This window comes from Dipodomys ordii, unplaced genomic scaffold (genome assembly GCF_000151885.1).
Source record: "Dipodomys ordii isolate 6190 unplaced genomic scaffold, Dord_2.0 Scaffold1, whole genome shotgun sequence".
NCBI lineage: Eukaryota > Metazoa > Chordata > Mammalia > Rodentia > Heteromyidae > Dipodomys > Dipodomys ordii.
The window spans coordinates 50,454,461-50,481,566 of NW_012267217.1; the positions used below are offsets into that span (position 1 = coordinate 50,454,461).

General features: G+C 44.4%; 1 protein-coding gene across 1 annotated transcript in view; it reads right to left on the reverse strand.

The window, feature by feature from the left end:
* Nucleotides 1–21,524, reverse strand: part of March4 (membrane-associated ring finger (C3HC4) 4, E3 ubiquitin protein ligase) — a 94,356-nt gene extending 72,832 nt beyond the window's left edge. Inside the window, exon 1 of the mRNA XM_013008787.1 lies at nucleotides 21,027–21,524. Coding sequence (XP_012864241.1) covers nucleotides 21,027–21,524 — 498 coding nt within the window. The remainder of the gene's footprint in view (nucleotides 1–21,026) is intronic.
* Nucleotides 21,525–27,106: the final 5,582 nt, after the last annotated feature.

Genomic DNA, 27,106 nt, shown 5'->3' on the forward strand with positions numbered 1-27,106 from the left:
GCAAGCCAGTCCTCTTGGCCATTACACACACACATGAAGAAAGAAAGAAACACACATTGTGAAGTAAAAAAAAGAAAAGAAAAAGAGAATCAGGAGTCACTAATGTGCAGAAGCCAGGCACTACCTATAAAAGGCCATTTACTCTTACAATTAAGTCACTGGGGATTTCCCAATCATTTGCTGGAAGTTAAAACCTAAGCTGAAAAAACAAGAATGAGCCTAGGCTATAAGGGAAAGAAGACCAGATGCAAAAGGGTCTGTGAATGGAAAGGGATCAAAGATATCCAGGACGGATGCATATGACGGGAGGTAGAAAGAAACGAAGCCAAGTCCACACGGAAGTGGAAGGTGCTGGGGTGAGCTGAACAACGAGACTTGATGTGGGGTCACCTTGAGGAGATGACACGGTACTGCTTCTTTTCAAACAGGGAAAGGGGCAGGCTAGGTAAAGACAGACATTTGCAAAGGTGAAGCAGGACTGATGAGAAGCAGAGCAGGAGATAATGGAATGTGAGCAGCTGACCCCAATTTTCTGAGTAAAGTAGGAGGCAAGGTCACTTGCTTGGCAACTTCAAATGAGTGGAGTATATTTGCAACAGCTGCTAGAAAGCATCAACCAGCAAGGAAAAAAAAGAGTTGCTGAGCACTAGGAGGACCAGAGTGGAAGCTTCAGCTCTACAAAACCTGTGGTTCACTGGTGCTCGAGGGTCTCTGTGCTTTCCCCTTGGCCTCTATTGAGGTAGGAGTCCCCTCTTCTCCACAAGCCTACATACCAGGCTCACATATTATCCCAAGGACTCAGGAAATATGGTTGAGTCCTCACTGAATGGCCAAGTAATATAGACCATATAACTCGCTTTTCCCTCCTCCCCCTCCTCCTTCTCCTTTTCCTCCTCCTCCTTATTCTTCCTTTCTCTTTTCTCTTCTCCCTACTCCACTCCTCTACTTCCCTCCTCCCCTTCTTCTTCCCCCTTCTTCCCTTCTCCAGGATCTTGCCTCTAGGGTTTCCAAAATAAGCTCCTTCTGATTTTACTTTCAATAAATCTCTTGACAGCACGGTCTAGCCCATCTGGACCAATCAATCAATTTTTATCATCAAGTGATATTTTTCTCTGCTTCCATTTCCTGGGATTTGCAACCCTGTCTGCACATTGGAAATGCCTGGTGTCTGGTAGGGTATTCTGGTAGATGTTAATGCTCCTAGAGATTGACTAATTGACCTGGTTTTGTAGCTAGGCATGAGTAAAATCCTCCCAGCTAATTTTAGTATCTGAAGATGTGAACCACTGGCCCCTTTTCTATTTAAAGTGTGTCCTGTGGGCCAGAAGCATCCATAGCAGCCCATCAAATCTCAGCCTCACTCCCTACACCTTTGGAATCTGAAGTTTAGCAAGGTCTCCAGGTAGTTCACACACTAAAGTCTGAAAAGCTCTGTGATGAGTACCTAATCACTTAAATGTTCTTGCTTACCCTGTGGAACCAAGAGAAATAGGAAGGTCTTAGAGATCACATCTCCTTCTTTCTAAGCAGCCTGTATGTAAAGATATGATGGCTACTTTCTCCAGAGAGCGAAACAGACATGATCTGCCAATCATCAAGTGTTTCCTGCCTATGATCAAACAGACTCTCAGCACCTGAGTGGAGGTTCTCAAGTTTAACAGTTTACCCTTGAGTTGGAGCAGTCTTATAGGATGACCCACCGTCCAGGTTTTTCTGGACTGTCCCTGCGCTAGCACTGCAAGTCCTACATTTGGGGATAGTCATAAGTCCTGGGCAAGCTAGAATTTCTGATGACTATGCACAATAATATTTTGAATTGGTTTTACCCTAGTACACACAATACATATACATACATACTTACACACATTCATATACAACCTCAAAGGTAAGGTTTTCTGTTTCTTTGGGAACTCTGCCCTCTTTTGAACACAGAGCTAGAAGCTTTGGCATTTTGTGAGCATTATTAACACTTGAAAATGTCAGCTCATTCATTCAACAAAAACTCACTGAGTGCTCTTGGTGTACCAGTCTCCCTGTCAGGTGTTGAGAAGTAGCATCCTATTTCTATTGTTTTGTTGTTGTTGCTGATGCTGGTGGTGGTAGTGGTGTATGGGTAGCACCCCACACTGCTTTTCATTGTTATTTATCTGTGATTTCCAGCAGACTATAAAAGTTCCTCAGCCTTTTATGTCCTCAGGACTTGGATAGCCTAGCAGACCTCTTCCATCCTTCAGTTGTTTGGCAATGTATCCCTCAGGCTTGTGCTGTTCTCAGGTTTCTGCTTCTGACAGTGAGCAGAGGGACTTGTGAGTTACTCCCTGTCCACCCCCCACCCCCGTGTTGACATCAGCATAGGGCCTGAGCTGCTGAAGGAATGTGAGGGAGGGTGAGAGGGATCCACAGAGGGTGACAGTCACAGAGAGGGTAAGAAACAAGGTTCACAGATCTCCCTCCCCAACCTTAGTGCTGGTTGGGGGGCGGTGCAGGCAGGAGGAATGCTTCTCTTGAGTGGATCTGTGAAAGAATTCAAATATCTATCTGGCTTGGCCTGCACTAATTGCATTACCTTTCTGAGCCTCAGAGTTGTCAGGTACTACACAGAGGGCAGAGTGAGGCTGAACTAGACACATTCAACACATTCCCCAGAGCCCATCTTGTATGAGGAGAAGAAACAGAGGTCTGAGGTGGCAACAGGGTAAGCCACCTACAGCAGGCAGGACTGGAGCAAGGGAGGAGATACAGAGCGGAGGAAAGCTTTGTGGATGAGGTGATGGGCAAGGTAGGGCTTCTTGGAGGAGTTTGGAGTTTGGGCTAGAACAGGAAATAGGTGTCAGGGAAAAGAAATCAAAAGGCAGAGAGACCCTGGGCATATGTGGGGAATGGCAGCCTGTAAGGATTGGCTGGAATGTCTGGAACCTGACCTAAGAGGTCAGGACAAACTCAGCAGTCCCTGACTGTCATTGGATGGAGGACAAAGAATGTTCTTCTATGACAACAAATAACCTTAAGAGTGAAGGGGGGGGGGAAGAAAAGCTAGGGGGGGAAGAAAAGCTAGAACAAAGGCTCAACAAATACCACAGTGGTACTTAACAAGACACTATGTGGAAAATGAACTATGTATCTTGTAGGTGGGGAAGGGAGGGAAACAATGGAAGAGAATTATACTCATTACCTGGTTCATATAGCTGTAACCCCTCTGTATATCAACACTACCATAAGAAAAAAAAATTTAAAGAGTGAACTTCTCAGGGACCCCACACGGTATGGGACACTGGGGCAGAGGGTAGACCAGATGTTTGCCTCAGCCTCTTCACTGCTAGGGACAGCTTGAGAGAAACAGCACAATGGAATTCAGGGGGCCTCTGGTTCTGGCCCACCTGCTTCATGACACTGCTCACATGCACTCCTTTCATATGTTGAGCACCAGTCCAGACATGCCAGCACACCCAACCTGCCATAGCACCACCCAATCATGCTGCACCACGCTGTGACATACCACCACATCATGATACCACATCATGGCATGTCACAGCCCCCACGCTAATACCAGGGTACCTCACTGTGCCATGCTACCAGGCTGTACCACAACACCTCATCTTTGTAAGGGTGAGAGTGCCTCTTTCTCCACCCATCTCTAGTGAACCTTTGGCCATTCTCCTGCCATCAGCCAGAGGTTCTGGTTCCTCTCTCAGTGAAGCCATCTGTCTGGGACTCGCTAAGGCAGAATCAGTCCCTTCTTCCCTTTCTGCATATGCTGCAGTGAGGCTGTCTCTCCATCATGTCTCTCCATTTATGACAGTTATTGCTTTCACGCTTGTCTCTCTTATTAGACTGAAAGGTCATTAAGAGAAGAAGCCATACTTATTTATTTTCATTCCTAGAGCTTACACCACGTGTGGCACATTGTAGATACTAGAAAAAAAATACTGCGTAATTTGACTATGTTTAATAAAGTAGCAGAAAGAGCAATAGACTGGGAGCCAAGAGCCTTGAATCAAAAATCTCAGTCCTACAACCAAAAAACAAGTTACCTGATTCTTTGGAGAGGAGCTCTCCACCACACAAGGGTATGGGATGACAATATTGCATAGATTTGTCTTAGCAGACTCTATTATATTCCTGAAGCATAACGGCTGTACATCTGTCCATCATGCTTACTTACCCATATTTACTTATTCAGAGGCCTTAAGTAAAGAGTAGATATTACTACTATAGGGAGTATGCTGTATGCCAGATGTCATCAAGTGCAAGGAAGACAGGCATCTTTGAAACAGAAGTCCTGTGGACTTGAAACTCACCAAGATTCCTGGAGAGTTCTAGGCCATTATAAAGACCCAAGGACCCACAATCGCACTGGATTTCACCACTGGACTGTACTCTCCATGAGAATGGAGTCCTTGTCTGTTTACCTGACTGTGCTGCTTCAGCTAGCCCAGCATCTGTGCATCATTACTTGCCCTCTGTCGGCCTTGATTTCCTTGTTTCAAAAAAAAAATGAAGGCTCCATTTTCAAAGTGCTTTATTCTATAAGTGATGAAACCTATAAACCTCCTCTAGCATGAGGGTAGGCAGTAATAATATTGAAGGCAATTGAGGAATCATAATATTAAAAGAGAAAGACAAAACAAACATAGTATTTGATTCTATGTCTACAGATCCTCAGAGATCAAAGACACCCAGAGAAATGAGATGAATCAAATAAGCCAAAAGTATGGACAAATCACAGAGCAGGTACCACGGGACTAACCTTTTCTCTTGGCTCTCTATCTACAAAGTGACCTTTAGGTAAGAGATCAAAGAGTACCTGGGTTTTGAATGAGGCCCTCTTTGCCAAAAGTACTGGAGGGGCCTAGGCACATTTAGACTTCTCAAGCTTCTCTGGACTATCCTTATCAGCCTGTGGCATGCCCCAAGCCACCTGAAATGGTGGTTATCATGGTAAACACTCCAAATGGAGGTACCTATGTGCCCCAGTTCCACAGCAGAAACTGCCAAGTGGACCTGGAGTAAAACAGCTGCGACTGCTGTTGCTGTGGCAGGCTAGTTGCTGACACAAGAGTGTGTGTTGAAGTATTTGGGTCTTTCCATTCGTCCAAGAGGGACATTCCTTTTCCCTCTCTGTGCTTTTTTGATAAAGTTCCACCTTCTGCCTGAAATGCCTGCTACTCTGTTGTCTTGGCCCACTTCAGATCTGGTGTGGATACCTCTTCCAGTGAGAAGCCCACACTGGTCCTCTCGCCTATACTTCTGTAGCATTTTATACGATCCCATCCTGATGCTCCTGGATCTTAATGACCACCTCTGCAGCTACATGATTAGCAGCTATATTCGGGCTTGCCCTGGTCTCCAGAATCTTCTGCCTGGTTCTGACACAGAGCGGCTGCTCAATAAACACATGCTATGAGCAAACTAGAAATCTTTACTCACAAGGGAGAAAGATAAAACAAGTTGATATCACAGTTTAAGTAAAATCCACCCACGGACTTCTTACAAGAAAAAACCATGGTCTATGAAGCTGGAACTTCATTTGCTGTATCTTCTATAACCACAGAGACTAACTTTAAATAACAATTTCTTCAACATGAAGGAAATGTTGGGCACTGTTCAAATATACCACAAGGAGGCCTCAAATTTTGTAAATATTTTCAACAATAAAAGTTGGAATGAAAGCTATAAACTCAACTACAAATTGACTAGAAAATAAAATTGACCATATACTCACCCCCACCCTGCCTAGTCCCCCTTTCCTGATCTCTTCCATTTACTAAACATTCCATGCTTTATGTCAATATATTAGCGTGTTAGCAAGTGAATAGATGGATAATTCTGAAATGTGAAGAAGGAAGTTTTTTTTTCTTCTGACATTTCTCACTCTGAGAATCAGAGAGACCCCAGCTTTGTAGTTTGCCTTCCATCTTGAACCTTCTCCTCTTCCCTCCCCTCTTTTCCTCTCCAGTTCTCTTCTCCTCCCTCCCTCCCACCCTCCCTCCCTCCTCCCTTCCTTCCTTTCTTCCTTCCTTCCTTCCTTCCTTCCTTCCTTCCTTCCTTCCTTCCTCCCTCTTCCTCCTCCTCCTTCTCCTCTTCCTCCTTCTTCAGGTACTGGGGCTTGAGCTCTAGAATTCGCACTCTCACTTGATTTTTTTACTCAAGGCTGCTACACTACCACTTAAGACACACCCTTACTTCTGCCTTTTTGCTTTACTGATTGACTGGAGAATAAGGGTCTCCCAGATTTGTCTGCCCAAGCTGGATTAAAACCACAATCCTCGCGTCTCAACCTCCTGAAGAGATAGAATTATAAGCATAAGCCATAGGTGCTCAACTGAACTGATGGTTCCTCATGTATTAGAAGATACAGAAGCTTCTGAATTCTCAAGGATTCTACCAAAACTCTGGAAACTTAAGATAAAAACTCCATTCAGGGCTGGGAAGGTGGCTCAGTGGTAGAGCGCTTGCCTTGCATGCATGAGGCCCTGGGTTCGATTCCTCAGTACCACATAAGCAAAAAGAAAAAAAAGCTGGAAGTGGCGCGTGGCTCAAGTGGTAGAGCACTAGCCTTGAGCTGAAGAGCTGAGGGACAGCACCCAGGCCAAGAATTCAGGCCCACAACCCGACCCCAAACAAACAAAAAACTCCACTCAACCAAGAGGGTTTTTTTGTTACTATTCAAAAGCAAAGACTACCACTTTTGTACTACAGAATGGCCATAAGGACCAAGTCTAGAAAAGCTAGCACTAAGAGGACAAGTGAGTAACTACCCACTCTTTAATCACTCAGATTTCTGGAGGAAACTAGTAAGTCTTAAAGCATAGGGCGGAAACTAAAAGGCAATGAGAGGACTAGTGCATTAGGCCAACTAGAAGGAGTAAGTTTCTGGTGAGGAGAGTCAGGGTCAATCTCTCAGTGCTATACTTTAGTGCACACTTCTACCTGGAGAATTCCCTTAACTGCCTACCTTCTCTCATGCCTCCTCTGCCACTCAATGATTATTTCTTTGGGAACTTTGCCAGCTCTTCTAGTCACCCTTCCTGTGAAGTGGTCATTGCACAGCCTGGCCCAGGTGCTAGTTACTGTGTTGTCTTGTGATGGCATCTTAGCACCCTAGCCTGTTGCAGTAGACTCGGAGCTTCTATCTGACCTGTGGATTTCCAGGGCCTTTCACCCAGCTATGTTCACTCCACTGTCAGTTGAATGACACACTGGCTCTTTCACTTCCACCAGACCTCTGTGACCCAAAAGGAAATGACTTGTGAGTGTGAAAGATTGTTTACGAGGTCAACAAATGTATTTTCCTTGTGCAGAAATAACAATGGGACTGGCTCAGGTCTTGTCTTACAATCTGGCTTTCATAAAATTGAGCTCAAAGACATCTACCTAACCTCAGCTAGCTCTACCTGCCTTTTTGTAAAATCTATTCAGTACTAGTTTTTTTTTTACATTTTTATTAACCAACCACTAGGCAATATATTTTTATTATAAAAAATGTACATATAAAGGTAGTGAGAGCTGGATCTAGTGCTTCATATCTGTAATCCTAGACACTCAAGAGGCTAAGATCTGAAGGAAAGTCCACAAGACGCTTAGCTCCAGTTAACCAACATAAAGCTGAAAGTGAAGGTGTAGCTCAACTGTGAGAAAAAAGAAGAAGCTGAGGGACAGCATCTTGATCCAGAGGATCAAGTCCTAGCACTGGCAAAAATTAATTAATTAATTACATGAAGTGAGAGCAGTGTTAGAATAAATCTCATGTGGGCATCACCCAGCTTCTGTACCTCTACACTAATTTCATTTATGGTCACTGGGTTGTACTGAAGCAAATTCCAGGTATCATGTCAATCAAGTACTTTTCTTGTATGTGGATTCTGGTACTGGGGCTTGAACTCAGGTCCTTGCACTCTTCACTTGGTATTTTTGCTTAAGGTTGGTGCTTTAGCCACACTCCACTTCAGCCTTTTGCTGGCTAACTGGAGATAAGAGTCTCATGGACTTTTCTGCCTGGTCTGGCTTTGAACCTTAATCCTTAGATCTCAGTTTCCTGAGTAGCTAGGATGATAAGTGTAAGCCACAAGCTCCCAACCAAGCAAGTACTTTTTGAATTGAACTGCATTCATAATAGGGATGAAAATAAATTCAAATCATATGGAACCTCTTTCTAGGGTTACTTCCAAGTAAGTGGGGTTTCAGAGAGGAGAAATGAAAACCCTTTGAACTTATACTACATGCTTCTTCAAAGTAAAAACCAAGAGTGAGTGTTGTGTGCAATGTCAGTACTGACTTTTCAGAGACCAAAGCCTCTAGGCTCTCTTTGGAACAAAGATGCACCAAAGGCTAGAGCTAGAGTCATCAGAAGGACCAGCTTTCTGGAGTGCCTTTTACTCCTGTGCTAAATACTATATTCCACATCCAGACACATGCCCACCCCAACCCCTCGCTCACTCCCACCTAAAAGCACACACACAAGGGAAATAACACCTACACACCCTACTCTCCCTCATTCACCACAGCTGCCTGGTTCTGGTAATTGTGTTCTAAACACTTTGGAGCTCAAAGAGCCCCAGGACCAGAGAGTTTTTTCTTTGTCAAGTAACAAGCACATTGCTTCACAGAGACTCAGATCTCTGATTCCTGAAGGGATGGCTACAGGAGAAATCAAAGTATCCATCTCAAGCCAGACTCCAGGAGCTTATGCCTATAACCATAGCTACTCAAGAAGCTGAGGTCTGAAGATCAGATCAGATCAGATCAGTTTGAAGTCATCCTGGACAAGAAATTCCATGAGACTCTTATCTCTAATTAACCCACAAAAATAAATAAACAAAAAGTTTGAAGTGGAGTATGTCTCAAGTGGTAGAGAGCTAGCCTTGAGCACAAAAGCTCAGGGACAGCAGCCAGGTCCTTAATTCAAGCCCCAGGACCCACGCATGCATATATGCATAGGCACACACAGCACAAAGAATTCCCATGTAGTCGTCACCCAACTTCTCCTGGGCTAACATCTTATATGACTATAACACAATAACCAAAAACTAGGAATTTAACCTCGATAATAAGACTATGATTTAATTTACATACTTTGTTATGGCTTCACTAGCTGTCTCTTTAGTCTCTTACCAGGTCCAGAATCCAGTCTAGATTACACAAAGTATTTTAGTTGTCACTCCTGTAATCTAAGACAATCAGCCCATCATTCCTCATCTTTCATTACCTTGACACCTTTGAAAAGTTCTAGCCAGTTTTAATTTTTTTCTGCTGTCATTAGAAAGGTGACATACAGAGGGGTTACAGTTACATAAGTCAGGTAAAGAGTACATTTCTTTCTGGACAATGTCACCCCCTTCCCTCGCTCTCTCCCAGTTTTTCCCTTCCATCCCCACCCATAAGTTGTATAGTTGATTTTCAAAATAGTGTCTAGTGAGTATCACTGCTGCATTTGTTCACCCTTTGTCTCTCCATTTCTGTGCCCTTCCTTGCCCTTCCAAAGACATAAATGAACAAACAAGACAAAAAGACAACAAAAACAACACCAAAAAACAAAACCTCTTCTTTCTATTTCCTAGAGTACACTTCGATAAATATTAATTTATATGATTAGAGGCATAGCCAGTTACTTTGTAGAAGGCCCCTTAACTTGAATCTCTTTTAATATTTAAAAAGCTTCACAAATCATTTAGTACTTTTTCACCTGGGTGCTCTTTTATATCTTTTATAACAAACTTTAAAAAAAAAGAAAAGAAAAAAGAAACAAAACTGGTATTGTGCTTTAAAAAATAAAGTTTCCAAACCCTCAAGTGACTGTAGCTGTACTTTTGAGTACTCTGTTGATTCAGGATATGCTCCATGACAAGGAAACTGCACGACACTACAGGGTACTTTGATTCTGTTCATCATAATAGCTTTTTCTGAAGCCCGTGTGTGCAGGCTGAGATCTGAGAATGGCAGTTCAGAGCCAGCCTGGTAAGGAAAGTTCATAAGGCTCTTATTTCCAACTAACCACCAAAAAGCCAGAAATGGAGCTGCGGCTCAAGTGCCATAGCACCAGCCTTGAATAAAAGTTAAAGGACAACATCTAGACCTTGAGTTCAGGCCTCAAGATTGGCACGCGCGTACGCCAGAAGTGGAGGTATGCATAAAGTGGTAGAGTGCCATTCTTGAGGGAAAGTATATGGAAGAGAGCAAAGTCTTGAGTTTAAGCACCCACACTGGCATGAAAACAAAATAGAAGAAAAAGCTATATCTTCCATTGTTCTTCAAATGTCTTCTCAGCTATTTGAAAAACGGTCAGCATACCTGTGAGATAATTTGTATTTAGTTGACAGATAATGCCTGGGATGTTAATTTCATTTACCCCTATATCTGTAGGAAGCTCCTCCCCAGACCCAGTCTGCAGCTTAAAGTTATATCTACAGACTAAAGTAGAAATTCTCAAAGAAAGTTTGAAGAAGAAAATAGTGAGGGACAAGGTCAGCTATCAACATCCAGTAAATGTGAATTATATGCTGGTGATTTTTGTATTATGTATACTTGCATTCCACAAGGAAATAAGTGTTTTCCATGCAATACCTTTGAGCCCCACAATATTATCTATAATGGAACTATTATGATCATTTGAATTCCAAAGCAGAGGAAATTAGAACCCCAAGTCTGTGAATGACTCATCCAATGTGACACTTCTACACAGCAACACTGTAATTTGGAGGCCTAACTTTGAAAATCCCATGGTCCAGCTTCTTGGTCTTTTCAGCTAAGATCAAGGGTCTTAGCCAAAAGCTCCATGGTCTTAATCTATAAGACTACTTTGCTCCTGAAGCATCTCTGACTCTTGGTTTCTGTTGTTTCTACACCTGGAACAGTCTTCATTTCCCATTTTACAAAGTCTTTCACAATTTAGTGGTGAATGCCTGTTATCCCACTATGCCAGACTTCTTCAAGGTAGTCTTTGGTGCTCTGTTCTTTGAGTGCATCAGTTTCCCCTGATGCAATAAAACAAGGACAGCAGAACTGGAAGGGGCTTGGGTAGTCCTGGGCACAGCCTTCTCCTTTTATAAGTGAGGAAATAAAGACAATAAATCATTGCCACTATTTATTGAGCATGCACTGATGGCTCAGGCAGTATTTGTGATCTTGTGCCATTCAGTTCTCACAGCTACCCAAAGAAGGCAGAACTATCGCTGTCAGAGGAGAGACTTTACTTGAGAACAGTTATGAATACAGGAACATGAAGATGTCATTCATCTTAACCCTACAAGAAGGCTTCAAAGGTCAAGTAACAGAAGGTAGCATTGAAGTTTGGATATGCCATGGAATAGGCTTTAGGAAAGCCCCTCCAACTTGGTTGCTATAGCATAAAGACAGTAAACAGTCCAGAATTTCAGTTAATCTATGTGAACATGTTTGAGGTGTGTTTTGTTTTGCAGACTTTTGTGTACTTGTTTCTACATAGTTTAATGGAGGAATTTTTTAAACTACACATACAAATCATAATCAGCAGTTAAATCAAAAAACAAAAAAATACTTGGAAAGTAGAAAGCCAGGAGTAAGCCATAACTGGAACCATGGAATGGGTAATAATGATGATCAATGTTGATTAATCCATTGTATCAAACGGTACCCTATGGTGGAGATGGTAGAGGAGAGGCAGAGAGTATATGGAAACTTTCTGTATTTGCTGTTCAATTTTTACTTTAAAACATAAAGAATAAAGTCTATTAGAAGTAACAGATGCAAATGTAAACAAATTAAGATCAACAAGTTCTAGCTAGTTATTGGTGCATATCCAAAAAGTCTGACGCCTTCTCTTTTTGTTTACAAAGGAGATTGGCAGCATGAGAAAGGTGTTAAAGACATTACCACAATGAAATTTTTTTCTCTTAAGTATAGTTATAAAGTATGAAAACACACAGAAGGAACAAGTCTCACTTGTGGGTCAATGTTATTTAACATCATGACTGTTTAAGGGTATCCATCTAATACCAGGTCTTCACTAGTTGAGTGATGACCCTAACGTTGGGAAATCATTATCTCTGTGCTTCCTCTACAAACTCTTCTGCATGCTGGGATTTCTCTCCACCCATGAGAACTAGGCTCAGGAAGAGTGTCCTTCTACACATTGTGCCAACCAGGAAGTACTTCTTAATCATATCAGGGCCATGGTGGTACTGGTGGAAATAGACAACTCTGTTGGAGTCTGGACCTCAGGGAACAGAGAACAGAGTTCAGCTGAGACAAAAAACATAGAGGTAGAAACCCTGCTAAACAGAGATTTACACCTGGTCTATATGTGCACAGAATCACCTGAGATGTTACTGTCATCCAAATATAATCTTAGAATGTGTGCATTTTTAAGGTAGTAGTAAGATAAGAGCAGCAGGATGGGTAGCTGTGTGATGAGGAAGCCATTCCAGGCTCCTGACACACACTTCTGGAACAGGTCAAACAATGGCTTCAACTTAGGAGCAGTAGTTGTGTGATTAGTTCTTTAATACACTGTGTCAACTCCTTACAAATACTGAGATTCAGTTCTGTATCTCTGTGTTATAAACAAGGAAGTTAAATAAGTAGCCCAAGATGACAATTGAGAGGGAACCAAAATGGGAATGAAATCTACATGCAAAGCCTATATGTTCTTCCCATCCATCTAGAACAGATGAAGAAAGATCTATTCTTGGCAACATGGTCTTAAGCCAGGGTAATATTCACTATGATTACAAAAATCATTATTACTTGTCATTATAAAATCAGAAAAATGAAGTTGGATAAGAACAAGGAATCATCCATATCCTCTTTGTTTGACCATTTATTTTGACTGGTAGGATTTGAACTCTGGCCTTACTTTTACCAGGCAAGCACTAGACCACTCACCCTGCCCCCTGCCTCTTTGTTTTTGCTTTAGTTATATATCATGTAGGGTCTTTTGTTTTTCACCAGCTCCAACCTCAGATCCAATCCTCCTACCTGTAGCTAGGGTTATAGGTGTGCACCACCATGTTTACTTTTTGAGATAGAAGCTCACTAACTCTTTTTGCCTCAACTACTCCAGACTGATTTCTTCTTATCTCTGTGTCCTGCATAGCTGAGATTACAAGTACACACCACTATTTCTGGCCATTGTGTAGCACTTTAATTTACACAAACTTGTACACAAATAGACATACACCCATTCAAATGTACCTCTAGCATGCACATACCAAGGATCAGAGATAAAATGTTTTATCTGGAATGAACACAAGCTGAGAGGAAGGGAAAAAGGATAACACAGACTTTGCCCCTTCTACACACAGTATATTGGCCATGAGAGTGGCTTCAAGAAGGGTCTTTAGGTGTTGATTCTCTTCAACTTCATCCAAATCAACCTTTCCATAAAGGAGGAAAATAACTTGATCCATCCTCAACAATTCTGTGGAGAAACTTCTGGAGAAATCTTCATAAGAACAATTGGCCGAGTCTGGGACTGAGGCTTATGTGTTCTCTTCTGGGGCAAAAGATTATCCCTTGAATCAAAATTCTGGACTTAGCAGAGGTCCCCTTCTTTTTTTCTGATGGCATCTACCTGTAGCTCAAACTGTTGCCTAACTAATTTATACCATTTTTCTATTTCGTAATGAGACAGTCTCCCCAGTATGTATTCTGCTTTTACTTTTAAAACCTACACAGAGGTTGATATCAAATGTGTACTATTTGTAATACACAAATACAAATGCTAGCTTTTCCATATAGTACATCTCAGGAGGGGGATGGAATGAAGCTCGAACCATACAGTATTCACTTGCCAGCTCCTTTACATTGAGGCTCACTTCCAACTTGGCTGCCTTCCCAGCAAACAAGAAACAGCTCACTCTCTTCCCCACATTCCTTTGAGTATCTCCTTCCCCTTCATATAGACCCCATCCCCCAACTCACAGGCCACAGCTGAACTTCTAAGATATACCATACTGTCTTTTCTCTAGAAAAGAGAAAGAGAGACAGAGACAGAGAGACAGACAGTGAGAGGGGGCAGAGGGATTCCCAGCATCTCTGCTTTCTTTTTCTAGACAGTCTTCAAATTTATATTTCACAATCTTCTTTCTTACCAGACTTATTAAGTAGCTCTCTGTATGAGGGGCTCACTAGAAGCCATACCCAATAAGTCAGCCAACCTATCCCAAAAGGGATGCAGGCTGGCAAGTGAGAGACTACTCCAAAGCACATCAACAGACTGATTCGGGAACTGCTGCACATGTCATGTGTCATGACTGTGTATCTCCCACCCATCCATCCCTGCTTCTGAGAATGTGAGACAAGTGCAGTCTCAATGTTTTATTCCTGTATTTGCATGAGGATGTGCACATGTCAGCAGCATATACTGTGCGCAAGTCAGTAATATGTAGACAAATCAGTGGAGTAATCAGGGACCAGATAGTGGGATCTGAACATCCTTACACCATCTCCCAAGAAACAACAAGAGCCTGGGTAAGGACTTTGAATGAAGAAAAAGTCTGTGAAGTTTGCAGTAGGACCAGGGCTAGTGGAAGTAGGAACTAAAAGGCAACAATGGAAAAACTGAAAAGTAACTAGGTTCCCCATTTTCTGGGATGGTTCTTTGTCCTTGGGTACACTATAGTATCTGTTGCCTATTGGCCATGAAAAGCGTCTGGTGACAATTCACAATTGCAGTAATCATGTGAATGTCAACAATTTGAACATTCTATAAGCACAGAGCAGAAACATCTTTGAAATCCTTTCTAAAGCTATATTTGTATATGCCATGGAATAAGTATCCTGGGACAAGATATTCTAACATGAGATGAAGTCTTGAATTGGAAAGAGCTCAGGGTTCACTTACTTTTCATTTTTAAAAATTAATTATTTTTGGAGAAAGGTTCTTCCTATGTATCCCAAGCTGGCCTGGAACTTTGGAACTTGTTATGTAGGTCAGGCTGGCATCAAAATCATAATCTTCCTATAAACATTCTCCTGGTGTGAGCCAGTAGGCCCAGCGATTTCTTCTTGCTTAGACTGAAAATCTTTCTGGCTGGGTGCCAGTAGCTCATGCCTGTAATCCTACCTACTCTGACCTGAGTATCATGTTTCAAAGCCAACTGGTACAGGAAAAGTCTGTAAAACGCTTATTCAATTAACCACCAAAAAGCCAGAAATGGAGTCATAACACAGTGGTAGAGCACTAACCTTGAGTAGTAATCTTCAGATACAACACCTGTCCACAGGCTCTGAGTTTAAGCTCCAGGACTGGCATGCGCATGTGTGCGTGTGTGCGCATACACGTGCACACACACACACACACACACACACACACACACACTTCTCTGGACCCAAGAGCAATCTCATTATGAAATTCAACTCTCAGGTTCAGAAGAGATTTTGAGGATCATATAGGCCTAGTTATTCATAAGATTCCCCTTCCAAAGAAGCCTATACTTGTTTTTTGTAGAATATTTCTTTCATAGAACACTTTCTACTATCAAACTGATTTTCCTGGAGATGCCCTCCTTGGGCAAGACAGTGCCCTGTGTATCCCTTCTTCAAAGCATGCTTTCAGCATTCAAGACCAGTGAATGTTTTATTCCTGACTATTCCCTTTTCCCCAGGTCCCCTGTTCATTGAGCTACCTGTTCAATGAGCAAATATTTTAACAATTATTTATAGAGTATGAGGCATGAAGCAGGTGCCAGGCATTGGGTTAAGAGCTGATGATCCAGTGATGAATGAACTCACACAGGTTGCTTCCTCGGATATCCCTTTCTATTGTCTGCCTTGGACCAAGGCAAAAATGTCCTATTCTGGCCCTTCTTCAGCTATACGTGTTCTCAAGAGGGCAGTTTGACAGGTCACTCCTCTTCTGGAATATGCTCCTGGAATTCCTGCCCAGACTGTCATCAGCCTGCTTCTAAGACCTACAGCATTCTCTTCTTCAACTCTATAAATCTCTCTTCTTTTTTTTTTTTTTTTTTTGTTGGTCGGGGGGCGTCAACTCTGGGCCTGGGCGCTGTCCCTCAGCTCTTCAGCTCAAGGCGAGAGCTCTACCACTTGAGCTACAGCGCCACTTCCGGTTTTCTGGTGGTTTATTGGAGATAGGAGTCTCACGGTCTTTCCTGCCCGGGCTGACTTTGAACCGCGATCCTCAGATCTCAGCCTCCTGAGTAGCTAGGATTACAGGCATGAGCCACCAGCGCCCGGCTAAATCTCTCTTCTAATCTGGGAGTTGGAGTAAAGAGCCATTGTTCTGGGGATAGTATGGATGGGCAAACCAGTGGGAGTATTCATGCGTGTGGATCCAAAAGTTCACTTGTTTGGATGGTGGAATCCGCATGGAAAGAGAATCAAAGTAGCCTGTAGACAAAGGGCCAGACATCCTTCTTTGCCTAACACAGAATTCAGACAGATTCCAAAGTTCTAAATAAAAAATGTGTCTTCCAGGTTGTTTTTAAAGGTGTATTTGTCAGGACAGGAAGGTAGTGTTTTTGTATTTAAAAGTTCATTAACTGGCTTTATTACTTGTAAACATTTGATTGGCAGCATGTGAGCCTCCATGTGTAGTGCTGCCCTAAGGCCTATAACAGTTAGAGTATATCTGTTCGTGTAGAGACAGATATAAATGAAATAAACACACAAAGAAATGTAAAAAATAAACTCTAGTGCCTGGAAAGATAAGTACAGTGTCTGTGTCTCTCCTGCAATATTAATCTTTATTCCCAGGGTTCTCAAAGCATCTTGACAAGCTCTTATCCAACTCCCTAATAATCCAATACACTGGCGAACACATTCCATGCTATTCTTGTCCTCTCTGAACACTCCCAGCCTCAAGAAAGTCAGAAAAGGGTGTTAAAATCCTGCTTTCTATTTGGTCTAATACAGGTTCCACCTCACCCTGATCCAGACTTCCATGGTGGATAGCATCCTTGGACCCAGCTCCAAATGCTTCCAGCAGCCCAGCCTGGCAGGCAGCTTCCCTTCTTTGTGAAAGTTTCTGTGCCTCCTCTCTCTTCTGCTTCTTTCTATCTAACCTCAGCCTTGCAGTCTCAATCTGTTTCTTTTCACTTGGTCTGCAGCAATAAGAGACACGCCTTTCCTAACTAACTGGGGAAATAGAAACAAATTCTCCCTGCTCCTGTCTCTGTGAATAAGCACCCCACCCACTAGACTGCTTTTAAATGTGTCTCTCTTTCTTGTACTGATATTACTATAATTCACCCTGGCTCACTCTCTTGTGTGTTCTTGATCTCTGTCAGCCCTTGTGATGTCTGGGTTAGACTGTGCCATCCTAGAGGGTAGGGCCAAATTGATCGTGTACCTCTCGTCCCTGCTCAGCAAAGCAGCAGAGACAGAATGGCACTTAATAAAGAGTTTGGTGATGGAAGTAGAGGAACACTATACTATACCCCGAGCATTCTAAGTGAGAAAGAAATATCCACAGCCACAGCCAACCCTCCTCCCAGTCTGTGAGCTCAGGCACACGTTTTCAACAAAACCAAGGGAGCATTCTTTTATGTATGAGATAATAAGCACATTAACACTACATTGTCACTACGTGGCTCCCATGGTACTGGTTGGATGCTCAGAATAATCTTATGAAGGTGACTATCATTATTTTACAGGTGAGGAATCTGAAGCACGAAGAGGCTGTGTGATATGTTCAACCCTCTGGCTCAGACACCTCAGTTTACCCACCATGATGCACTGTTCCTCATGGAACCCATAAGTGGAAAACGGAAAGGTGCCCAGAAGGCTCTTGAGCTACACTTTCATGGGTCCTTGACCCCTGTCTTACATGAATGAATGGGTGACAAGAGAGTGGCTACTCAAGAACTTTGCAGCATGGAATCAAGTGGGCTCTCAAAGTATTTCTACACAAATCATCCCTTTCTTTCTCCTTCTGTCTTCTCTGTTGTTGCTCAGCTGCACTGAGTTTATTCATTTCTAGATTTTGAGCTTGCTCTTTTGTCCACCTGGAATGCTCTTCTCAGATCCACACATTGCTGGGCCCTTCTTGCCATTCAGGAGGCAGCTCAGATAGCACATCTCTAAGAAAGCTTTTCCCAATTGCTCTCTGGCTCTACCTGTCTCATCCTTTCCCTTTCATCCAAGGCTAACTCATTTGCCTCACTTTGTTTCATCATGACAGTCTACACTCCCTGAAAACACCTGATTTATCTACTAGTTTACTTGTCTATTTTTGTGTTTTCACTAGGGTAGCAGAAGAGCAGAGCTGTCATTTGTTTTGTCACTCTTGGATATTTAGTACTGAGAATAGCATCTGGCATATCATAGGCTCCCAATAAACATTTCGTAAGTTGGGAATGCACAAATAAATGAACTGTAGAGTCCTTTGTAGAAACCTTCAAAGGTGGAATGAGTTGACTCTTCCTGTTGTCCCTCACCACATATATTGTAAGCCCCTGTGGGAAAAGACTAAGTCTTTATTCTTGGCATCATTTCAAATCCTAGAGCAATAGTATGCGGGGTGATGGGTGAGAGGGAAGGTTTTGTAGTTTCTTTGTTTGGGAAGGAAAAAGACCAAAACATTCAGCTATTGAGACTGCATGCTATGCTCCATCTAGGACCAGGTGTAAGCAATTGCTGGACAGCTCTCTCCCTGAATAGAAGCCAAAGTACAGAAATCTCAGCCTGCCCAATTCTCCTTCTTCCTCCATCCTCACTCTTTTTTTCTCCATTGCTATTCCTTCTTTTTTATCTTTCTTTATTATTGAAATGCTGGGAAGAAAGAGAAGAAAGTGGAAACCGATGTTCTCCACAGCCGGTGAAACACTCACATCATTCTTACTATCACTACAACAGTAACCCATTAAAACCTCTTGGCTCATACACAAACAATCTTCCATATAAATATAATGATCATAAGCAAGAAGGGCTTTATTTGACCCAGTCTTCATAGAGAAAAGGCTTCCTAATCCTCTCATTCTTGTATAAGTGTGTTTGCCTTTTAATTCAAAGCTATGTCTATGACACCTAGTAAAACTAATGCACAAAAAAGGAATGCCCTTACCCCTGACCAGACCTTGTGTCACAGGAGGACATTTCACAATATGGCTAATGAACTCTTTTTCTTTTTTGCAGAAAAATACAGCTTTTCCATCATCAAACCACATATTCATTATATATTAATCTCTTGCAAGGTATTTTCACACTCATTGTCTTCTGGCCTCTCCTGGAAGGCAAAGATGTGACTAGTAAATGGTATCTCACAGAAGTTGGCAAAGAAGCCCAGAGGGGTAATGCTATTTGAAGACATTCACACAGCAGGTGAGATATTATCCCAGGACCCAGTCCAAGTTCTGCCATTTTCTACAGATGAATGCTTTTGCCACAAGGCACACTCCTTGCACTCCTCAGCCAGCCCATGTGGGAGAAGAAAGACATAACTTGCAAAATTAAGAAGCTAAATCATTCTTTCTTTGGACAAGATCATGACCCAGAGCACCCCTAATGGGAGGTTCACTCTTGCTATTAGCCAAACACTCTACAGAGTTCTAGCAGAGAGGCTCAGCGTTGGCAGTGGGGGAAAGGGCTAGAAGAAAGGCATAAACAGCCAACCTAGGTGTTTTATACACAGCGCCACTTCTGGTTTTCTAGTGGTTTACTGGAGATAGGAGTCTCACAGTCTTTCCTGACTGGGCTGGCTTTGAACCGTGATCCTCAGATCTCAGCCTCCTGAGTAGCTAGGATTATAGGCATGAGCCACCGGCGCCCAGCTGAGCACCATGTTTTTAAATGCTTCAGGTGGTCCTCATCACAGCAAGCAAGAAGCTAGCCCTCAGCCTCTCAAAAACACTTATTTACCTGTAGTGAGATTTTTATCATGTCCCCTCATAATGTCCAAGCTACAGCTCCAGGTATCATCCAAGTTGAAAATGGTTTGTTCATTCATAACAAAAAGAAAACAAAATAATGAAAATGTCATCTAAGCTAGCATCTCACAGAGCAAGTCCTCAGTAAGAGCCAGAGGCAATAGTGTGGCATCCTGCTACACTGCCACTTGTTCAAGGAGTACCTAGAATCTTCTTCCCTCCAGGTCATGAAATTACTGAAGTGGCTGATGTGAGCACAGGACTCTGTCCACATTGGAATTCAATGTTCTTTGTCCTGCATCAATCACTAGATCAGATTTGCAGGCAAACCTTTTCTAAGCTGGGATTATTTCTTATTTTCAAATTTCTTGACTCGTGAAAAATGAACACATGCTTCCCCACACTACAGCTACTGAACTGTAAGTGCAGTAGTAAATGTGGTATTGGTGAAAGCCTGAATGGACAGGGTTGGGAGAAGCTTCCAGACTTAAGTTTAAGGAGGATCTGCTCCAGGAGGTACTTGTCACCCCCTATCCTGTATGGGGAAAGATTAAGCTTCACTCTTAGTCAATGTACTTCAGGCCTGGGAAGGGGGATAGATGGGCAGCGTTCTCCACTCTATTCTTAATGTCCCCTAAACTCACTCTGGCCTTGACTTGCCTATCTGCTTTCAATATGGGGCAGCTTGAGACTGACAAAACGTGTCTTGGCAAACAGAAGTAACCTCAAAGTGAAAAACCCCCAGAACTACTGTATTTCCACATATAAGAAGAGGGAAAGAAAAAGATCCTCATTTTCAGAAGGGAAACAGTTTGAACAAGGGGTTGAAGATGGGCTGGGAAAAGTTTTACTAGCCTGAAATCTGCTGAAAGTATATCCTTACAACAAACGCGAATGTACCAAGTCTCTTCATTTCAATTTCATTGCTTCTGTATCTTTTATTCTGAGGGGTTTTTTAAAACAGAAATTTAAGGATGGAATCAGGGAAACTAGCACTGGGAGGAAAATGCAAGAACCAGAGTACAACAGAGCCACCAAATGACTCCATTAGGAATCAGACACCTTACTGGGCAAAACTTTGCCACATGCAACATCATTATGGAGCTCTAACAACTTAAAATCCTTGATACTGGCACCAGCATAATGGTTCCTTGGGGCAAGCAGGTGAATAACAACCTGCAAGACCTGGAGATCCCCCAAGGAAGCAAAAGGGAGAAAGTGACTCACCTGTTCTGGCCCCTGGAAGCAGATACGACAGAGTGGAGTCCTCATGCCACTGTCCAAACTACTGCCCAGTGAGTAGCAATCCTCAGCCTTCTCTTTCCCGAAGTCATCTGAGGAGGCACTGCTGAGCAGCGAGGCAGGTGGTTCTGTGGCTGGGCCACCCCAGTCATCTTCCACGGAAGAAGGTGGCAATGGTGGTAGAGGTGGCAGAGGAGGGGTCTCCCTGCCCACCGCTTCTCGAGGGCTCCTCCAGCCTGCCCACCCCCCGGCACCTGGAGCCGGAAGGGTGTTGTTATTGGCTGCCAAACCAGGGAGCTGGGGGTCGCCGTGCATGGGCAGGGGCGCTGGAGGGGGGCGCCGCAGTAGAAAAACCTTCAGGTCATTGAAGAGCATGCGGCAGCGGCACTTGAGGAGACCTTGGTGGCGAAACATCTGGGGAGCTGGAATGCACAATCCACAGCAGCAGCACCACCACAGCAGCCCGCCCAGGGGCATCAGCATGTGCCCAGGAGAAGAACAGAACCCACGAAAGGCAGCTGAAGTCTTTGAAGAGGTGGACAGGATAGGGTTTGGGGTCCACAGTGTTTCTGTGTTCTAGAAGGAATCTCTTGTCTCAATGGTTCTTCTTACAGTCCCTCTTACAGTCCCTCTAAGCAGCAAATAAATTGCTCCCGGGACTGAAAACCATGAGCCAGGGATTCTGAAACCCACCTGGAAAAATGCAAAACAAACAAACAAAAAGTTTTTGTTGCCTTTGCAATCCCTCCCCTAACCTCAGACTTTGGCTCAAGGTATCTCCTTTCTGCCTGGGACCCCAGGACATTGGCAGGAGCAGAGCAATAGAAGAAGCATGAGAATTGGGTTGTTAGAGCCTTAAGATCAATGTCTAATTGTTAAAAAAAAATTTTTTTTCCAGGAAAGAATGACTGAGTTCTTCTCAAATTTCTAGGCAGTGTGTGTAGGGAGGAATCTCTTTCTTTTATATAAAAGGGTGGAGATAATTATAAATCAAATTTAGAGTGAACTGAGCTGGGCTGAGGGAAACCCAGTGAGCACTTGAGGGCTGCTTTTGTGAGAGAGAGAAAACAGCTTTCCTCAGGTAGCAGGAAACTGGGCGGGAGGAAAGTGGGAGTGGAGAGGATGTTGGGAGAAGTTTTAAATCTCCTGGGCAGAAAACTAGGGCAGTTAACCCCTGGAAGCACCAGAGTTGCTTTTAGAGAACAACTAGGTGGAGAGGAAGAGGGTGAAGGTGGATTGAACCGGAGGCTTGTGCTTTGCCTCTGTAGCCAGAGGGGGCTACACCGAAAGGGAAAGGCCAGTTAGGCCCAAAAGAGGTGAGTTATGGGGGGCTTAGGGACGGGGTGGGGAGGGCAAGAAGGAGGGCAGGAAAGAAAAGACGGTGTTAAGCCTGGAGAGTGCCCTGCTTCCTGAGCGTTAAGATCCTGACTAGAGGGAAGGGTGTGTGTCTGTGGGTGGGAGGGCGGTGGAGAAGCAGAGAAAAGGCGTCCAGAAGAGGGGCGTGTGGGAGGGGACAGGAGGAAGCGATAGTTACATGATCTGGGAGCCCCAGCCCACTCCGGCTGCAGTCTGTAAATCCGTGGCCCCCTCCCCTCGATTCCATCAAAGGTCTTTTCGTGCCAGGCACAAGAGCCGCGAGAAAGGCAGGTCGGGGTGAGCCAGTGGCCTCGCCTTGTCCTCTTCTTCCTCTTCCTCCTCCTCCTCCTCCTCCTCCTCTGACTCGGGGTCTGCCTGCGTCCGCCGCCGCGGCTGCCGCTGTGGCTGCAGGAGCGCCTGCCGGTCGGCGGCGTCCGGGAGTCTCCGGGGCGGGGGATGCTCTGGCACGTCCTCCGGCTGCTGCTGCTGGTCGCCGTCCGGCGCGATCGCCACTCGGGGCTTCATGATCCTCCTCCTCCTCCTCTTTCCCGGGGGGCCGGCCGTGAGCCCCCGCGCCCGGGCAGTGCTGCCATGCAACCAGAGACCAAGCCAGGCGTGGGGGGGGGTGTCTGGGGGTGAGTGTGAGTGTGTGGAGGGGGCGATGGAGGAGGGAGGGGATGAGTGAAGAGGAGGAGAATTTAAAGAAAAAAAAAGAAATAATACTGACGGAAGAATTCGGTTGTCGAATAATCGAGAAGAGTGCTGGGGGGGCGCGGAGGGGGCGGAGGAGAGCGGCTTCCCCCCCCCCCCCGGCAGCTTTGCCCTCCCACCCACACCCCCCCTAGCCCCCACCCAGGGCGGCCTTGGCCGGTCTCGGCCCCCGCCCCCACCCCGCCCCTCCCTCCTGGCCGCTGGCCGGGGCGGGCTGGGCTCCGGGCGCGCCGCCGCTACCTCTCCTCCGAAAGGCACCGAGGTGAAAGGCTTCGTTGGCGGTGCCAGCCCAAGACGGGAAGGGGGGGGGGGAAGGGGACCGCGAAGCAGTGGGGGCTCCCCCCCCCAGATGAGAGGCAGCCGGCACTTGGCCTCACTTCAGGCTTGGTCCTCTTGACCTCTTGCCCCAAACCCGTATATAAATGTAGCTCTTATTTGGAGGGGGGTGGGGGGCAGAGGAAAAAACGCGGAAAGGAAGCAAATCCGATCCCAGGTGTTGTCTTCCGCCGTTGCTCAGCGCCCGCCGCCGCCGCCGCCGCGGCTGCCGCTCTCCCCTCCCCGTCCTCCCCACGCCCTGGCTCAGTTCCTAAAGGGGTGGTGCCGGCAGGGAGGTGGCGGCGCGGCCCACGGACGGTCCGGACGCTGGAGACCACGTCCCGGGAGCGGAGGAGGCTCCCGATCCTCCGTCTCCACCGTCCGACGCTCGCGGCCGCTGCATTCAGCACCCGGGTGAGTGGACAGCTCCCGCCCAGACCCCGCCCGCGTCACGCCGGTGGGGGCCTGACGCAGACGCCGCGGAGGGATGGAGGGATGGAGGGAAGGAAGGGAGACTAGAGCAAGGGCGAGCGAAAGCAGCAGAAAAGGCGAGGGAGGGGAGGGAGCCAGGGAAAGGGAGCGAAGGAAGAGAGGAAGGCAGGGAGGAGGGAGCTGTGTGAAGAGAAAGAGGACCCGCAGGAGGCAACTGGGAACGGAGGGCAGCGCTCCGGGTGCCATCTCCCGCCTTCCCCCCCCCCCGGAAGCTGGAAAGTATCCGTGTAGGTTTCTGCCGACTGTACATCTACCGTCACTCCAGGGCAGATTGCTCCCAACCACAGTCCATTAATACAAATACTCCAAGTAGCTCTCAGTCTACCAGCTAGGGGAGAAAGTTTTGTGCCATCCACATTAGAGCTGAGACCTGATGGAGTGTGAACCTCTGATGACAGACTTCATGAGAAAGAAATGCTTTAAGACTTCAAGCGGGGAGAAGGAGGTTCACATCGTGTGTGTGTGTGTTTGTGTGTGTGTATACCCGGGTCGTGTGCCCGGTACTGGGGCTTGAACTCAGGGCCTTGCACTCTTACTTCGCCTGCCAGGCTGGCTCTCCACTACTTGAGCCATACCTCCACTTGCAGGTTTTTGCTGGTTAACTGGAGATAAGTGTCTCACAAACTTTTCTGCCCTTAGCCGGCTTCAGACTGGGATCCTCGGAGCTCAGCCTCTTGAGATTACAGATGTAGGCAAAATTATAGATGGAGCGAGCCCACCAGCACCTGGCTTTAGCATCTTTTTTGATGACTTTCTTTCTCTAGAATTTACATACCAATGGGTAGTGAGGATTGTTTTCTGATTCATTTTATTTTGGGTTCCATGTGCCTATGTCAATAGCATGAAACAGAACAAATATGCATTAAATGGCTTGTGGCCACCATCACCATAGTCATCATTACTCCAAGTCTTGTCCTTTTTACATAATAAATGATAACAATCCATATCCAGATTACAGCTTCAACTTAACCAATATACCCCACTTGCTCCCTTCCAAACTTTTTACTGAGCCACTGGCAAGGAATAATTTGAAGTGAATTTTAATTTCCTCTCCTTTTTTTTTTCTGATTCTGACATGGCAACAAAATATCCCTCAATCTGAAGGGCCAGAAAAGGGTGGAAATTTAAAGTATTCTGTATAAATACTCAGTATTTGCCACTGCAGAAATTGGTCATTTACAACTAATGGATTACTTCTTGGTATTTTCTTTTCATAAATCTCTAACTCTCTCTTTGTCTCTCTCCCTCTCTGTGTATGTCCATATATTTCTGTGTGTGTGTGTGTATGTGTGAGTGTGTGTGTGTGTGTGTGTGTGTGCATGCCTGTGTGTGTGCCTCTCTCTGCTCACTCCCCACTTCTAGGGTCATAGATTTCAAGATTGTAATGAGTCATTAATACAACAGTACTAATTGTGATAATGCCTTTATAAATCCTGGAACCATAGAACAATATGCAAAATCTCTATACCAAAATATCACCGGCCTGAAGTTCAGTCCAATGAATCATATGAAAACTACCCCCTTGCTGGCATTTTCATGAATGATTCATCCCTTTGAGCCCTAAGGATCAAGGATATGTATCTGTGTCTTGATTAACCCAGTGTCACTGCTTGTCTGAATCATGCCCCAACACATGATATGAATGCTGAGACCCTTCCAAGGTGTTTACAAATGATGCTGGTGCTTTTAATAACCATAAAGTAATACTTAAATTATTGATACATCTATGAGCACTGTACTTCAAAGAGAACTTTATCTAAAATCCACTGTGCTCCACATTACCTTGTATCTGCCTCAAGCATTGTGCCAATCACCATACAAAATTTGTCTCATACATTCATCATATATTCATCTCCCCTTTACATGACTCAGAGCTGCTTTTTGTTTCTATTCCTGGGGCTTGAATTCAGGGGCCTCAGGGCCTGGCTGCTGTCCCTGAGCTTTTGTGCACAAGGCTAGTGCTCAACCACTGGAGCCACAGCTCTTCTCTGGCTTTTTTGGTGCTTAATTAGAGTTAAGGGTTTCATGGTCTTTCCTGCCTGGGTTAGCTTTGAACCTCAATTCTCAAATTTCAGCCTCCTGGATAGCTAGGGTTACTGGCATGAGTAACTGGCACTCAGCAACCCAGAGCTTCTTGAGTGGACAGTATTTTTCAATTTGCATCAGCGCTTGTAACACAAAATCTGAAATCTAGGTCAAGAAAATGACTGAGGGATGGGGGCATGCCTCAAGCAGTAGAGAATCTGCCTAGCATACATAAGGCCTTGAGTTCAAAACTTAGTACTAAAGAAAAAAGACTGAACAAATATATGGTCTTTTGTTTCAATGAAGCTACATATTTCTCCCCTTCAATCTAGGCATATGTGAACTATTTCACACAGGACTGAATATCTGCTTCATCTAAAATTGATTTTTAGGGCTTATGCTCATGAAATGCTGTTTCAACTGTACAGTTCAAGTACACCAGGACAAGATAGAACAGCCATATTCATAATCACAGAAATGGGCAATATCCATAAGAAGACTGCCTTTCCCAACTGAAAGTGAAAAGATTTCCATAAGCAGAAAGTTGCTATAAATGAAGAAAAACAATAAGATTGTCTTCAGAGAGATTGAAAGGCTTGAAAATTCTGCTTTGAATAGACTGTAAATCATGAAAAACATCACACTGAGTTAGATTCTCTTTATGTCAGTGCTGAATCATGAGCCCCAAGAGTAAATAGAAAACATAAAGAAAAATGTTAAATCAATGCATCTCCATTTAAACATTCACAAAATATAGCTATGAACACCAATCATAGGTAAGGGATGGTGTTAGAAGATATGGAAAATACAAAAATGAATTGTCGGAGTTGCATCCTGGAAGGTCTAGTACTATAAATACACACATAGTCATATTAAATGCTTCAAAGGTATAGAGCTTTAGGGGTATTCAAAATAGGAAAATGGTACCCACAACCCGGTGGCAATTAAGAGAAATGCGAGAAGAAGAGAAGGATGATAATGCTGTGGGAAAGCCCTTCTTTGAGAAGGGACATTTGAGCTGGGGGCTCATGTCGGTAATCTAGCTACTGAGGAAGCTGAGATCTGAGAACCATAGTTCAAAGTCACTCCAGGCAAGAAAGTCCATGAGACTCTTACCTTCAAGTAATCACTAAAAGGCCAGCTGTGGAGCTGTGGCTCCTGTTTTG